The sequence below is a fragment of the Scardinius erythrophthalmus genome (genome assembly GCF_964197995.2).
Source record: "Scardinius erythrophthalmus genome assembly, chromosome: 3".
NCBI lineage: Eukaryota > Metazoa > Chordata > Actinopteri > Cypriniformes > Leuciscidae > Scardinius > Scardinius erythrophthalmus.
Window position 1 is genome coordinate 13,961,558 of NC_138223.1, and position 13,277 is coordinate 13,974,834.

The 13,277-nt window shown below is 37.5% G+C and overlaps 1 protein-coding gene across 4 annotated transcripts in view; it reads left to right on the plus strand.

Moving 5' to 3' along the window:
- The window catches only part of fat1a (FAT atypical cadherin 1a), an 88,534-nt gene that overhangs the window by 17,460 nt on the left and 57,797 nt on the right, over positions 1-13,277 (plus strand). For all 4 annotated transcript variants that reach the window (XM_081360943.1, XM_081360942.1, XM_081360944.1 and 1 more), the window contains exon 3: positions 7,290-7,604. In XM_081360943.1, coding sequence (XP_081217069.1) covers positions 7,290-7,604 — 315 coding nt within the window. The remainder of the gene's footprint in view (positions 1-7,289; positions 7,605-13,277) is intronic.

Genomic DNA, 13,277 nt, shown 5'->3' on the forward strand with positions numbered 1-13,277 from the left:
AGAGAAAAGCTCTCCGGCATGAACTGGGACGCTAATGTGCCGGCCTAGTGATAATGCCAGTGCCGACTATGTCACTGGGCAGCTATTTCATGCTTCAAAAAAAATGTTGTTATAACGGAGGACAGACGCTCGTTATCAGGAAGGGCTCAGAGATTGGAGTCAATTCAGGGGGGGAAAGAGCATGCTTAAAGTACAAACATGATATTTAAACAAACAGGCCGCGTTCACTGCCAGGCCTCTGCAAAAACACAAGGTCTTCTGGACAATAGGATCTGTCTGGGCAAGTGTCAAAAGAAGCTCTCAGCTAGAATTAATAGGCTAAAGCAGGCAGAAAAAAAGAAACTCTCATTTGGTCATTCATTGACAAATTTCCCTTTTATGCTCCCTTTTCATGTTCCGGTTTTGAATCTTTCTATTTTCTGGAGCTTGCAATATACATGTTTATAACTTACCTGTTGTTGTTTTGCAAATGTTGTGATTTCCACACACTCTCTGGTTTTAAGATGAGATTAGTGTGATATGTAGAGCGAGACAGGGCACTATATTAAGCTGGTCAAATCATTCTGCTCCTCCTAAGTATGATTTTTCCCTCCAGCCAGATGTTACAAGCTGTTTTTTAGTGCGAGTTAGGTTGGTAGTTGCTTTGTTAGCCAGGGAGATATAGTGAAAACGCAATGATGCGTAACGCGGAAATAGTAGGTTGACTCAAGAGGCTTCACAAGCCCGTAATCACTTGTCCAGGATGCCCTGCAGATAAGATGGCTATTGTGTGCCACAGTGTTTGTTAAAGTCATCAAGCACTCGTTCTTTAATTGCTTCCTCAATCCGGTATTAGAGGCTGATAACCTTGGCAGTGGCAGTCCCTTTTTCTAAACTAGAATTGTGTTTGTCTCCAAGAGAATTTTGGTCTGGAATGCATCTTTTCCCACGCTTGCATTTATAGATTTTTTTTTTCAAAGTGATAAAGTTCATATAACATTAAGGCTGGCCTAAATGCATTTTAATGCCTTGTAAACTTAGATATTTGGTTTTCTTTGATTTGGATATGAATTTGTCTGCTAGGTAAAACAAAACATATAATTTCAAAAAAGAAACTATAATTAATTTGTTGGAGGCGGAGCCAGTGAACATTTTGGGAGGACAACTATGTGAATTCTATGATTCCACTTATGAGTTATCATATTTGTTACACTTTTTATTATTATTATTATTATTATTATTATTATATGTAGTCTAAAAAATAAGTGCAAAAATGAAAATAAATGTTGTCAAGGTCAAGTAAAATATTGGCAGGACAAGTAGAAATCTATAATAGTGGCCTAGTCGGGTAAACAGCAAGACATACAGCTGTTGAGCCCTGATAATATTCATGGTTAATGAAGTCATATTGAGTTCATTTGTAGTACACAAGTATTCCATAAGGCTTGTGCCGCCCTTGCATCCCTAAAGTGAAGTGGGGTAGAGCCCTTTTAAAGCCCCTGAAGAAACTCTGGGAACCGAGAGCATGATATGATTAAAGTCGGGAAAGGGGGGTGGTGATGGGAGCTTAGCTGAGGGTTCCCTTATAGCCTAATACTCTTGGTTCTGACACTGGAATCTCAAATATTTCTCTGGAGTCTCGGGAAAGAAAAAGAGTGAAACGGGAGGTGGAGAGAAAAATCGCTGAGAAAGTTTATGTAAGCATGTGAGCAGGAGGCCTAAGAAGGTTGAGGAATGCAGGAGCCCGGCAAACAGAATTAACCAAGCCAGTTCAAAGAGAAACGGATGGCTTTTTAAAGTGCAGACCAGGGGAATACAAGTCCTAAGCTGCCCTAACTTATCCCTCTGCTTCTACCACCTCCACTACATATGTGAAAGCCTTATAGAGTCACTCTCTGAAGGTCAGAGAATTGCTCAGAGTTAGGCTTCGCTTTGATGATATTCACAGCAGTTCTGCGAACGTCAAGTGCGCTTACAGGAGCTGATGGCTGAGGCTTATTACGCATCCTTAAAAAAAAATTATGATATTGACAGTTTTTTGAAGGCAACTTGTCTCTTTCTGAAAATAAGGACTAGGGATAAACAGGGTTTAACATTTCATAATCCTTTATTTGACAACCTCGGTAATCTTTTTCTGGCTTTCCTATTTGGTGCAATTGCCAGCTCTTCATATGCTTGCAATTTGCAATTTCTCAAACTAGGGATGTGACGGTGAGGACATTTTCCCACTGGTTAATCGACACGTGACAACACTGGCAATACCGGTATCACCGAGGGGGTGGGTGAGGGTAGGAAGGACGTTGTAGTTTTTCCCTGTTTTCCACCTTGCTTTTAAATCGCTTATGAATGCAAGTGCATCCGTGCGCATTTTAGTGGCTTCAGCATTAATTAGTGGCAATTCGGGATGGCATTTGCTTGAATGGTGGGTTCATTATTATTCTTAAAGTAAAAACACAACAACAAAACAGTACAATGACAAACTCGCTTATATTAAACAGAACTTTTATTAACAAAATTATTAAGCGCTGCATATTATAAACGAAATATGACTCCTGCTGCTGATCTGTGCTGCGACTCTCGTTGGGCTCATGCTGAATTGAGCAGATGCGTTCAGTTTTTAATTGTAGTCTGTTTTCTAACTGAAATAAATTATTTTTATTACTATAAAACATTCTAAACAATGGTGGGTGGTGGTGCCGTCGCGGTGATCAGGTGATGTAATCAATGTAGCACCTCACCTGTAACACTGACTATCGCAAAACTGAAGATTTGCCATGTGTTTTTTACGTGTGTGGATCAAAGAAAAGAGGGGTTTTGTTGATGCATAGGACTGTTTCGTCAGCTATCATGGGCACTTTTAGCCCTGTAGACTTTTAGAAAGTAAACTTTTAAAACACACTTTTCACATTATCTCTTGTTTAGTTTGTCCACCAATAGTGTACTTACATCGCATTTTAAAATAAATCAAAATTGAAAAGTTGCTTTAAATTGTAGTTGCCTAACATTTCACAATATTACTGCTTTTACTGTATTTTTCTTCAAATGCAGCTTTGTTGAGCATAACCTCTTTCAAAAACAATAAAAATTGTTTTCAAAATAATTAATATTTTTTATGATGGGTGTTCATATGATTTCAAGTGACAGACTGGAGAAAATATGGAAAAGATCTGGAATTGACCCAAGCTGGATTGGGTCGCATGGCCACCAGCACACAGCATGCCGGAGAACTCAATCTATCTCTGACGAGACCTTCTCACTGACCCACATTTTGGGAAAGTTGAGAAACATTAGAAAAGGGAAGGGAGCATGGAGGCTTTGCTATTCCCCAATCTTTATGGCTTTATTAACATACCCATCTTTATGGCTCTTAATACTCTCAACCAGGTCTGAACTTTAACATGTCAAGTCAAGATCAAAAACTGTCCATGTTTGTTAACTCAGAAAGTGTAGTCATAGCCGAATCATGATCTAATCAGTCACTGGGGATGTCGACCCAGTCTGAGAATGAAATTTGCTTCCTCTCTGTCTCTCTTTGTACACACAAATATCCACACACACCTATGTGCAAGGTCAGCCATGTTGAGTCAGTGCGAGCGGTTCTCATTGTTCATTGAGGCGCTCAGGTAGCTGTGAAATGCCTCGCTTGAGGGTGAAGAAATGAACAAAGAAGCCAGAAAGAAAGACCTGCTTTAATTCTGTCATCATATTATATTGCTTCAGGGCTTGTTTCACAACTTCCTCAACCACAGTTGATTCAAAGGTGTGGCAGAATACCTATGAAACAACTTTAATGCACCGAATGAATCATTACAATAAAAGACAGTACAGAGTGTGTTTTAAAACTTCTTGTTGCTCTCATGTGCTGAGGATTATACCATTAGTTAAGTGTGAGCTCTAACACTGAAGAATGCCTGAAGCTTCTTTACAACAATAGCTTCTTCTCAGTCAGGGTTGGTTAGTATTGTAAAGGGCTCGTGTTTATGAATCAGAGTCCTGATTATTGTTAGGTAAATGTTCTTGCATGTCAATGTGGTCCGGATCAACTTAGCCAGGCTTCTAGAAGACAATTGATTGTGGGCAGTTCAGCTTTTAAATCCATGCTGTTGGTGGCTTATTCAGACCAAGTCAAAGTTTCAGTATTTTATGAATTTTATAATAAAATTTGAAAGTTTTTAAAACCTAAAAGATGAGGTGAAAAGTTTTGTGTGCAATAATGTTTGTCAACTGTAATTTTGCTGTGCGTCATTTAGTGGCATCAGACAACCAAGACTAAAAGTCCTGAGCATTAAAATGGATTTGTTGGACATATCTAGTAAATTGGTATGCATTCGAATCTGGCTTGCAAACTTAGTTGCCTCTCTAAATTAGTCTCAGAAATGTCAAAAGTATAGAGGCTTTAGTGGGGAGTGTGCTTGTTGGTGGAGTCATCATCCTAGTGACTGCTTTTACAGCAGCGGCCTTTTGAGCTTGAAGGAGCAGCTTTCTTTTGTGTGTATCCTCTGGTCATCCAAATGAGCACTCAAGCATGGGCAGTTGTTTGGCAGAGACAAAGCTCATTCTCTGTCTCGCCCTTTCTCTCTTCTCCTACCATCTCTTTCTCATCCACATCTATCGTTCAGCTCCTCTGACTCTGTTTGACATGTTCTTATACCCTGCTAGCCGCTTACACACACTCATTTGTCTTTGTCACTCTTCATTCTCAGCCAACCATCTACAAATAAAAGTAATTGTTTTTATAAATGTCTTGCACAAACAATTTCTCCACTCACCCTCAGTTCAATATACGTAAACCTCTACACATGTTTGAGTTAATTTAATCTTAGGCCTAATCTTCAGTGCTAAACGAATCCTTTGCACAGTTTAGTTTAACAACCTTACTGTTAAAGATGATTTATTAGGTTGCCAAGGCAAGAAACGCAATTACTATTGCTCGTACTTGTGGTTAGGGATTTGGACACATCCGTGCCCCTTGGGCCAATTGAAAAATTTAGATGTGACCAGTCACTAGACAATTTTGAGTTGGGGAAGTTAGAGTTTTTTTACAGTGCAACATTATTTGTGCTACGACATGAACGCTGTCTCATAAAATAAATAAAAAAAAATGCTCATGAAGGCTGCTTTTATTTGATCAAAAATACAAAAAAGTAAAAAAACATTTTTTTTTTAAATGTAATTCTTTCCAGTGCAAAACGTAATTTACCATCTTCAGTGTCGCATGAACCTTCTGGAATCTAGGCTAAACATTTGTTATTGTCAATTAAAAACAGTAGTTCAATTAAATTCTGAATTGAAGTTCAAAAACAGCATTTATTTAAACATTTACAAACTTATCCACTGTCACTTTTGATCAATTTAATTTGTCCTTGCTGAATAAAAGTATTCATTTCTTAAAAAAAAAAAAAAAATACTGACTCCAAACTTTTGAAGTTTCATTTGCCTCATTAATTATGCATGTTCCTTCTTTAAGAATCAGTTCTGCAGAATTTTTACAGTGCTGATCTATGGGCCACCTTACACTGATAGCCAATGGCAAAATGAAGTACATGAGCCTTAGAGCCTTAAGCTATTCATAACGTCAGGTGTTACAGATCAATGATGAATGAAAAATAAGGCCAAAAAGGTCAAATAAAACAGCCAAGCTGCGAAAAGCAGCCATTTTTCCTTGTCTGTTTTATAAGCAGTAAGTGTATTCTTTCACACTTATCCCCCTTGAGGCTCCAGCTAGTCCTGAGTTTGCTAAAGCCCAGCAGAGCAAGTTAAGAAGACAAAGAACAAGAACTGGCGCAATGCACTGTGCAAAAGACCGCTCTGGAACAAACAGGATAACGTTGTCAATTCCTTGTTTCGTATGTCCCTGTGCGAAATAATTGTACTTTGTAACTAAACAAAAAATTGCTGAGCTGGCTTGAATAAAGTTTGAGAGTTAGTGAATGAGACTTTATTCTTGAAATGTTTGCAACATTAACAACACCGGATCTAAAGATTTCTTAACCAACAAAGTATAATCTTTAAGTTCATGGGCTCAAGTTTAATCGGATCGAGTTTTCAACAACAGGAACCTGCCTGTTCTGGCAGCGGTAAACTTTGACCAGGGAGTGTCTATCTAGCTCTCTTTTTCATTCACGCACACCCCACCTGCCTGCCCTGAGTAACGATGAGATCACTCAGCTACTGATAACATTACAGGTCCTTTCAGGCAAACCACATCTTTACTGCCCTTAAACAAGCCTATGATTTATTCAGTATGATACAATAAAATATAAGTCATATACAGTAATATACGCAATAAAACAATCATTCTGCAACATAAATTATGCCACACCTTTTTACACTAGTGTGCATGGACTGGAAAAATGTAGAGATCTGTGATCCAAGGCTCTTTTTGCTTTCTCACTCTCTCGCCATCATATGTGATGGATTCGACTGCTCTTTGTATGCAGACCTGCTGTTTGCTCTCTGACGGCCTCCTCTTTCTCCCCCTTCTCATTCCTTTATGGCAGTGAATAGGCAGACTGTTGACACAGCTGAGTGCAATGCGGCACACATGTGAAACATCTCTAATGTTTTGAGATTGCAAGGTAGAGAACCGAACAGGTGACTCTGGCTCAAAGCAAGCAAGTTTAATAAAGGCATTGTACACTTACAGGACCATAAGACGAACTATAGGAGGTATTAGGTTCCCACTTAAACCTATCAGAGCCACTTATCTGCTTCTAAGGATACCATTATCGCGGCAAAGCATGATGGGTATAGGATATTGTGGCTGTGAACGTTCAAAATGCTATTTAAAGGTCCACTTTAGGATTTAGAGAGTTCGAGAAAGAAGTGATTTATACTCATTTGTGATGAAGGTCAGCCAAATATCACTTTATCTTTAGCACCTGTTGCAGAACAAATGAATCATTGGTGACAGATATGCTTGATTAAGGTGTTTCTACAATGACTTCGCTTCACGGAAATGTTTGCTTGATTAGGAGTGCCACTTTAAAATAAAATAAATGTATTATTTAAAAAAATATATATGAAATAATCAGTTTTGAAATTGACATAACTGGGAATATGTATAATGCTTTAGTTAATTCATGTTTAAAAGCGTAGGTAAATGTAACAAAATAATAAATGTTTACTTTTTTTTTCATTTAAAATGTTAAACACGTTAACTATTTTTTTTAAAGCATTTTATTTTAATCAATACATTAATTAGTGTCCTCCTAGTCCTCCATAGCATACATGCTAATAGGTGTAACTTCAAGTTGCCCGTTGATTTGTCTTATGGAGACGACACTAAGATTTCTCCATGTTCTCCTCAGGTGTGATCCGGACACAAGAACTGCTGGACCATGAGACTGTGTCTCACTACTGGCTGACGGTCTACGCCACTGACCGCGGTGTGGTACCGCTGTCTTCCTTTGTGGAGGTCTACATCGATGTTCAGGATGTCAACGATAATACCCCACAGACCTCCGAACCTGTCTATTATCCATCCGTCATGGAGAACTCACCCAAAGATGTCTCCATCATCCAGATCGTGGCGTTTGACCCGGACACGAAGTCCAGTGAAAAGCTCTCCTACAAGATCACTAGCGGGAACCCCCAGGGCTTCTTCAGCATCAACCCTAAGACTGGTGAGTGTATCAAAGAGCTTTGTTTTTATCTTACAGTCCTTCTAGTAGTCAATTTGAAGATGGTGCTGAGGTTGACAGGAATAGGCTGTAAGATGTTTGAGGTAATCGAATTTTTCAAATGCGGGCTCAGAGTAGATATAAGGCAGATTTATCCCTAAATGACTCTTCACCCATATTGGTTAACCATTCAAATAACATCTCAGAGTTCATTTTGCTTTAATTCAAGAATAAAATGAATGCTGAAATTTCAGGATCATATACAGTTGGGGGGGAAGCAAATATTTTACTTTTGTATAGCACACACACTTTAATTGCATTTGAGTGAACAGGCTTTAGTTTTTGTGCTATGATGCTAAAAGGAAACCATGCACTTTTGTTTTTACACTTAATTGTTAAGATATTGATACTTCTATTCTGAAAGGACACATGGTCAAAAATCACAGTGAGCATAAGAACATTTTCAAAAACATTTTAAAAATCTTACCGAGCTCAAACACTGTGTATGGTAACAAACAGCAATTCTGTTAATTATTTGTTCAGGTCACACTCAAATCAGTAATTCATTTCCCAGTCAAGAATGGTTTGCAGAGCTGATTTTGTTTGTTTTGATGCTAGATCAGTACAGTGAAAATGGTCCATTAGAGTAGACATTCATCTACAGGACACATACAAACAGACAGGAAGAGATAGGTTAGCTAATGGTCTTCTGAGATTCTTTGAGTGCCATCAGTTCCGAAACGTGTTTTTTTTATGTAAATCTACTGAAGCATAAGGCTCAGTGAATAAGCTTATGAAGGCACACTCGCCTGCTGTCAGATCTTTTGCGTGTTCTTGTTTTTTCACCACCTCCCTCTCTCTCTCTCTCACTGTCGCTCTCCTCTCTTTCTCACTCTCTTCATGGATCACTGTGTACGCATATGGGGTTTACTAAATGGACCCACACTGAATATTTTATACAGCTATGGTTTCCCTCCCTCATCCTCTTCTCCCCTGTAGAGTAGGGGATGATTTTACCAGCATACCAAGGAGAACGGGCGTAAAAAGGTGCAAACAGCAAACTCAAAGGCCTGCAGCTGTAGGAAACCTTGAAATGATTCACACTTCAAGTTCAGGACATTTCAGGAACATGTTAGGTCAGATTACCTAGCGCCTGCAATATCTCCACCATTGTTGTCTGAGCTTGTTTTAGTGCTAAGAACAAATAACCTGTAAAGCTTAACTGAGGAACACTGTGATAGCTAGTGGCTAAAATCCTATTGCTCCCACAAGGAGAAGAGAAAACAGACAAAAATGAGCCAACTATTGATTTACACTATCGTTAAATCGTTCAGGGGCGGTATGATTTGTTTAATGTTTTTGGAAGGAAAGATGTCTTCATAATTCATTTTAATATGCTGATTTGGTGCTTAAGAAACATTCTCATTATCAATGTTAAATAAAGTGTTGCTTAGTATTTTTTCCAAACATTTTCAGGATTCTTTAATGAGTAGAAAGTTCAATAAAGCAGCACATTTATTTGAAATAGTAATTCTGTAATATTATAAATGTTTTCACTTTTGATCAATTTAATGCATCCTTGCTGGATGAAAGTATCAATATCAAACCTTTGAACGGTTGTGTAAAGTAAGAGTATTGAGCTATAAATTAAGAATTTCATGAGAAATTTTCAAAGCAAAGTTTTAGACATTTTTGGAGATCTTTTCTCAAACTTCGGTGTGTGATATTACTAGGGTCTTCTTATGAAATATTATGCAAACTTAAGCAAAAGTCTCATTTGCTCTAAATTCATTCCCATTGCTGTCTAGGAGGAACAACTGAGATATTATCTTGTTTGTGAATTTTTCTTTCCTATGGGTACGGGTCTCTAAAATCCACATTATTTCAAATCCACTAAGTGAGAATGTGAAATGAAAAAGCCCACTGAAGCATTGTTCGATTTTGTGAACCTGAAAGCAATCAGTCTGAGAAACTGGCCCTGAAGTTTAATTTGAGTTGAAGGTTTTGGCCAGTCTGTGAAAGTTGGTGGCCAGCCTCTCTCACAGTATTTTACTGACTTGTGTGGTCTTTTTTCCCCATGCAGTTACATATACAAATGTGAAGGTTATTTTTGCTAGCATTGGCCAATGAGTTTTCAGACCAAATAAGGGTTTGTCCTCCAGCAGACAGTGTTCTCTTAGTAACTGTTCCACACTTGGATTCGCTCCAGGGAAAGAAAGAAAGGGAAGGGAGTAAAAAAGAGAGGCAGTCTGATTTTTTTTAGTCGAATATTAACTATTCCAGGAGCGGCAGATGTGTGGATTATAAGTGCATTTTTGTGTGTGTTACAATACGAAAGAGATAAGACTTAGGAAATGGAAATGTCTTTTTGGAAAGTTTCTAGTTTCGTGTTCTGAAGTCCTTCGTTCATAGTCATCAACAAAGATGGTTCAAAGAAGTTCCTGAAATATTTTGTCATCAAGTGCATATCAGATCTCTAGAGGAAAGGCTCTGCAAAGCATAACTGATCTCGTACAACCGTATCGGTATGTGATGTAGACGGTACATAGTTCGTTAAAAGCACAGTGTTCTTCTCACCCACCCAAATACTTACAGACTCAGACATAATATAACATAACTAGGAGTAATAAGGGATGGGTCCGTCTCTTCCTAGATAACAAACAGCTGCACAGTTTGTACATGTCTGTAAATGAATGAAGTTCAGTGGAGGACATCTGTGACACAGACCTGGTTACATCATAAAAAAAAAAAAAAAAAAAAAAAAGGGGGGATGTTATTTTATGTCAATGAATAAACTAAAATTCAGCCTTAAGGCAATGGTTAACTACAACTACAACTATTAAAAATTGTTTTCATTAATTGTAATAAAGCTGAAATAAAACATGTAAATATTAGATAAAAACTTAACTGAAAACTAAAACTGAAATAAAAAAAATAAAGGTACATAGGAATATTTTAAAAAGCTAATAAAATGCCAAAAAACACATGAAATGACTTAAAATTAAAACGAATACTATAGAAATAATACTGCCTCAAGGTTGATTGGTTTGTCTGGTTGAATTTCCTTTAGCCCATATTTACTTATCATGGGTGATGAATGAACAAGATAATGCTTTCCCTGCTTTAATAAGCATTTCACAATAACCAGGAGTATAACCCATTTAATCATGACTTGCACTACAGTTTTGAGCTCAGAGGGAAAATGAAAGACTCCACTTACTAACACAGAATGAAAATGGAAGAAAAAAAAAAAACATTCACTACCTCCTTACTCCTTAGAATAAAAATGAAAGCTCAGAGGGAAAATGAAAGACTCCACTTACTAACACAGAATGAAAATGGAAGAAAAAAAAACATTCACTACCTCCTTACTCCTTAGAATAAAAATGAAAGGTTCCAGGCACCACCTTAAAAGTAAATGAAAATCTTCAGTTGTGGTTGCCTTTAAAAAAACAAACAAAAAAAAACATAAATTTAACATGTAACAAAATAATACATCCAAAATCTAAAAACTTTCATGCAATGCTGCAAACCTGCAGCATTAAAGTTTGTTATTTTTATTCATCTACTATGTTCCTTGAGATCTACTTTCCTGCAGAATTTAGCTTCAACCCTACTCAAACACAAATGAACAAGCTAATCAAGGCCTTCAGGATTACTAGAAAGCTACAGGCATAGGAGTTTCATCAGAGTTGGAGCTAAACTCTTCTTGACGGCCAGAGTTGCCCAGCCCTAAGTGAAGAGGTCACACTGTGAGGTTTCAGTGTCCTATTGGTCACACGTCTTCACGTGATGCAAATCACTGGTGAGAGTTCACCAAGCTTGAACTTTGGAATGTAGAGAACTTTGCACAAGCTTGTTTCCGATTTCCTGCATTTGTATGAATGGAAGTCAATAGAAAGAAAAGCGTAGTGTGACAGACCCTTTTTTCCCAGGTAAGGCAGCAGACAAGCATGGTGTGTTCCAGCATATCAAAACCTGTTAAACTTTGATCAGCTCCAAACTAAGAGATCCATACTAAATCTTTCTACACGAGTACCAATGTGAAAAAGAAAGAGTGTGCAGTGTTTTTGTCTACAATATTGTTAGTCATTTCAAAAATTCATAACTTCCTTGCAACGCTTAAAAGCGCTTCATGCGATATGGCTCAAAGCAATCAAGCAATTAACTCGTAACCCTTATCACAGGCTGCAATAACACCATAGCTACCTGCGTTGTATATATTTGAACAAGGTTTCCATGAACGCTTCATTGACTATAGAGTTTAATTGTTATCACTGCTGACCTCTATTATTGGTATTTAATTTTTCTGCACAAAACGTCACGCCTGACGATAAAACAGTTAAATATACAGCAGGCCAAAAGCTCAGTAATTACATGCTCAGAAACAGCAGAGCCCTGCGCTGGCTCATCTACAAAGCTGCCCTGCAAAAAATAGGACCTGTGGGAAGAAACAGAATAAACATGTTTGTTGGTTTGCTGGTAAATCGGTGAAGCCTTGTTGCACATCTGCAGCCTTGTTGTTTGATTGTTTATTTCTCAGCTAATGCTGTCGTGGTGAAATAATTTCCCTTGCAGTGATTTTGAGTGGCTCAATATCGCGATATGCAATATTATCGCCTTTTTCAAATTTTTGCTATATATATAGGGCTATTGCTTTAGTAGCCTATAATAGTTAGTTCTGGTCCTCAAATCTAACTGGACGAGAGGCTCTCTAAGACTGCTGATATTTCACCGGTATCAGCACTTCTCGTCTCTGCGCATTCTAGACAGTCTTGTCAGTCAGTGAAAATTACATTATAACACCATCATTCATTGTCGCCAAGTACATACACAGGTACATGGAGTCTTAATTTAGTAGAAAGGGGCCAGTTGGTGAAAAAAATACATTGTTAACTCTTGTTGTCATTATAAGCTTTTTTACACTTAATGCATGTGTATTGAATGTTAAATAAGAAGGGTATAGCCTTATGAAAAAAGACAAAATGCAAGCATTGCGTTTGCGGTGTTTGCTTGCGTTCCTCTGCGGTTGGCTTGTCAGTATCCCAATATTACAATATTGCAGTTATCACTACAGCCCTATTCTCAGCTGGCATATTTGGTCACAAAAGCACCTTGGACAAAATTGACTGGTTGATTTAGTTTTGTGTGAGGTAACTAAGGGCTTGGATGAGAGTGATTTTTTTTTTCTTCCTTTGGCAACAGTAAACAGGTCTTAGTGCTGCTTTTGTGTTTCATTGAAGGGAACATGTCATGGAAAACAGGATTTTCCTTGATCTTTTGTTTCCTTGAGTTTATTGTTCTATGTAGACATAATCGAATGTGCACAACACAAATCTCCCACACAGTCCATTTATAGAAAGCTGTAAAATGACTTGTTCAAAAACACACATCTATATGAGCACATTTCATCCATCCATCCATCCATCCATCCATCCAGATGGGTAAATATAGAGGTAAATAAATGAAATAGTGATAAATAAAAAGAGAGGTAAATAAATATAGATTGATTATATTTATTTATTTACCTCTATATTTACCCATCTACCTCTCTTTTTAGTTCTCTCTATTTATCTCCTTTATTTATTTATTTATTTATTTATTTATTTATTTATTTATATGTAGATAGATAAATATGGATACATAAACAAATACAGAGAGAGAGAGATAATGTAT